This window comes from Eurypyga helias, unplaced genomic scaffold (genome assembly GCF_000690775.1).
Source record: "Eurypyga helias isolate BGI_N326 unplaced genomic scaffold, ASM69077v1 scaffold1189, whole genome shotgun sequence".
In the NCBI taxonomy this organism is placed as follows: domain Eukaryota; kingdom Metazoa; phylum Chordata; class Aves; order Eurypygiformes; family Eurypygidae; genus Eurypyga; species Eurypyga helias.
Genome location: NW_010272493.1, coordinates 14317 through 17711, shown reverse-complemented (window position 1 = coordinate 17711; position 3395 = coordinate 14317). Strand labels below are relative to the sequence as shown.

The 3395-nt window shown below is 45.7% G+C and overlaps 1 protein-coding gene across 2 annotated transcripts; it reads left to right on the top strand.

Moving 5' to 3' along the window:
* Window positions 1-1453: 1453 nt before the first annotated feature.
* Window positions 1454-2648, top strand: KCNE4 (potassium voltage-gated channel, Isk-related family, member 4). 2 transcript variants are annotated; one of them, XM_010159128.1, is made up of 2 exons: window positions 1454-1510; window positions 1942-2648. In XM_010159128.1, exon 2 carries the CDS (start codon window positions 1968-1970, stop codon window positions 2457-2459), a length of 492 nt encoding a protein of 163 aa, XP_010157430.1. In that variant the 5' UTR covers window positions 1454-1510; window positions 1942-1967; the 3' UTR covers window positions 2460-2648. The 2 variants fall into 2 exon arrangements, with proteins under 2 accessions (XP_010157430.1, XP_010157429.1); XM_010159127.1 differs by lacking the exon at window positions 1454-1510 and having other exon boundaries at window positions 1968-2459.
* Window positions 2649-3395: the final 747 nt, after the last annotated feature.

The following is a 3395-nucleotide window of genomic DNA, read 5'->3' as shown; positions in this document are numbered from 1 at the left end:
AAAATGCTGGTTCCAAACACAGATAAAATCCTGTCTTTCTTTGAATTCTTCACTTCGTTTAAAGTTGCCTAACTCCTCTCTCTTGTTTTTTCCTACATGTGAAGAGAGGTTAATCCTATCTGCCTTTACCTCAGAGGGATTGTGAGGGCAGAGTTTGGAAAAGAATTTGCCATCTATGCAAAGAATCCATGTGACTGCAGGGGAAAAAAAAACCCAGACCTACCGTTGGGAAACTCCCGCACCAGTCATCTACTTTCTGGAAGTGGAGTGTCCTGTTACATAAACATCCTTGAAGCTTTGCAGAAGGGGTGACATTCACATCACATATGTGGGGCCTGACTAATTGGGCTTTGTGTGTGAAGAATGGGGATGGAGAGGATAAGGAAGTGAAATCCCCAAGGTGCAAGCGGGGCCTCCTTCTTCCCATGGCCTGTACTGTTGCTTACGTGTTGAAAAAGGGTCTCGGAGCCTCCTGTACCACTGAGCTGATGACTGGGAACTCTGTGGGCCCCGCAACCCAGCCTGCATCCTATCTCTGCCCCCTCCAGCAGTCTGAGAGGCATCCCACTCGGTCCAGCTGCAACAGGCTCCAGCCTTCACTCAGAGAGCGTCCCTCTGCCCGGATTTTGTTTGTGTCCTTTCATACCAAAACCTGCCTTACCTCGGTGGTCGTGGTCTGTGTATAAACGGCATGCAGACCACCTAACTCTTGGCAGCTTCTACAAACAGTGGCAGAAGGGGGCTGCTAACTTCAGGAGCTCCAAGCTGCCCCTTGGACCAGTCTGTACCTTTCCACTGGTTATGTGGGGAACCAAAATCCCATAGTTCCTGTTTTGATGGGCCAGAGTTAGGTGGCATCAGCACCCGTCCAGCCAAAACTCACTGGAGACCCAGGGCCCAGTTCTCCACCACCCCACACCTTGTGGCAAAGGGGAGCTGCAGCCTGAGTTGGAAGTCACTGCTTTGTTTTGCACATGCTTTGTAAAGCTTTGTCGCTAGTCCCAGGCAAAGAAAATTCCCCATCTCTTCAGGGAAAGCTACACAGAGCAGGCATGTAGATGACTTGATAGCATCTGCTATAAAGTTCACAGGTATGTTTTCCTGTATTTTACGGCAGATACTGGATAATGGTTTGCAGGTTTACCCTTCTGCACAGCAGCTCTCAGGGTAACAGGTCAGGTTTAGCAATTGGGGTGGCAGTGAAAGGAACAGAATCACAAACTGAAAGAGCCAGTGCTGAACTGGTTAGGAAAGAGTAAAATCTGAATTCCCAACTCTTTTTCTTTTCACAGCTGTTAAGGGTTCAGTGGGTTGAACTGCAATCCTTCAAGTTCATCTGTTGACTCCAACACAAAACTATTATAAACTGTGCCTCTAAAACACGTGATGAAACATTTCTTGAGAGCTATTTATTCCAACTGCAGCAGAGGAAAGTTTTCAGAAGACCCGGCATTTGGTAGAGGAAAGGTCTCTTGAGCTTTGCGAAAGGAGGAATTATTTGCATACCGACGTAAGTTGCCTTTTGATTTTTTTATCCCCCTGCACCGTTGAATAAAATAATACTTCCAACCTTTTCCCCCCTCTATGAAAATGTGGTCAAGTAGCACAAAACTATGTTTAAGTGCCTAGCAGAGTGTTTCTATGTAGTTTTCTTTCTTTAATCTTGTGGGTTGGGGGTTTTATGACTCAGCCTAGAATTCAGCATGATTTAATATTACGTATTTTCTTTCCTCTAATGTTTTCTGTGTCTGAATAACAGTTCATTCAGTTATGATATTAATGCTGAAGTATGATAGACTGCAAGCTTCAATCAAGTGTGTCCTAGAAGCTTACAAATGACAAGTAGCAAGGAATAGCTTGGGGGTATCTTTTTTTCAGATGTTTCTTTTACATCGTTGATCTGAAGTTCGATCTCACGTATGCACACCCATTCTCCTCCAGGCTTTAGCTGTGGTGAGTCACTTTCCATGCTGAAAATGGACCATGCAAACATGACCCAAGCCATGCTTGATGCTGCATCCCGCAACACGGAGAAGAGCAACAGCAATGAGTATTTTTACATTCTGATCGTCATGTCTTTCTACGGGATCTTCCTGATCGGGATAATGCTGGGATACATGAAATCCAAAAGAAAAGACAAGTCATCCAATTTGCTTCTGCTCTACAAAGATGAGGAGAGAGAATGGGGGGAAGCTGTGAAGTCTCTACCGACGGTATCGGGGCTGAAATCTGTCCAGATCCCCATGATGCTGAACATGCTGCAGGAGAGCATGGTGCCCTCCCTGTCCTGCGCCATCTGCTCGATGGAAGGCAGCAGCGTGAGCTCCGAATCCTCCTCCCCAGACGTGCACTTCACCATCCAGGAGGAAGTGCTGGATACTGAACTGGGGGAAGTGTCAGAAACGCTCCTCAACGAGAGCAGCGAGGGATCTGCGGAAAACATCCACAAGAACTCCTAGCACTTGCAGGAGTTCAGCACCTGGTCGGCTGCCAAAGCATGAGTGGAGCTCCCACTAAGAACTTGTGGTTCTACTTTCCTGCTCTCCAATGAACTCTCCACAGGTATCTGTGCCCCTGGGCCCGAGCTGTTCCTGAGAGCTGTCAGGACAAGGAAGCAGTGGTACCCAACACCAAAGTGTGACTTGCACGTAATTGGGATGCTGAATTTTAATTTTTCCATTATTATTTCTTACCATAAGAGCTAAGAACAAGGAGAATATATATATTTTCTAACAAGGTAACTATTACTGGCATGTCTCTGCATATTTCAGAATACTGCAAATATCTGGGAAATGTTGAGGGAGTTACCCTAACGCAAGTGCCTGGCTGTTACAGACGGTGGGTAACGCTCATTCACGCAAAACTGTGATAGACTAGAAGTACTTTTACTGTGTTTTTTCCACAGCCAACAGTAGATTTTCTCAATAAGGCCCCACAAGCTGAAAATTTGTCAACGTGTAGTTGAAGGGAGAGTGCAGCATGGCTGGAGACTGATTTTAGGCACAGAAAGAATGGAAGGTGGGGCGGGGGGGAGGCACTGAATTTCGAGGAGGTGTGTAAAGCCCAGTTTCAGATCTGTGCCACTATATCTATACTTGCTTCAGTTGTGCCTGTACTGGCTGGGTCAGGTTCATTACCTTCTGCTGCAATCCAGCCTTTGACTGCCTCACTAGTAGGAAAAGTGGTTTTGTTTTTTGCTTTTGTATTTTTTTAAAAGACATGTACATTTGATGACTAAAGGCAAAGATCTGTAAGTTGAAAAAAGACATTGAAAGATCTTTGTTACAAGGTGTAAGACGTTGAAAGGCTTGAACAAATGCTGCTCTGTTACGCCCCCTTGAAAAATAGGTGGAATTCAGAATAGAATTTAACCTAGCAAGGGTGAAATCCTGGCC

Coding starts and splice junctions, on each gene's coding strand:
- KCNE4 (XM_010159128.1), top strand. CDS start 1,968: ATGCTGAAAATGGACCATGCAAACATGACCCAAGCCATGCTTGATGCT.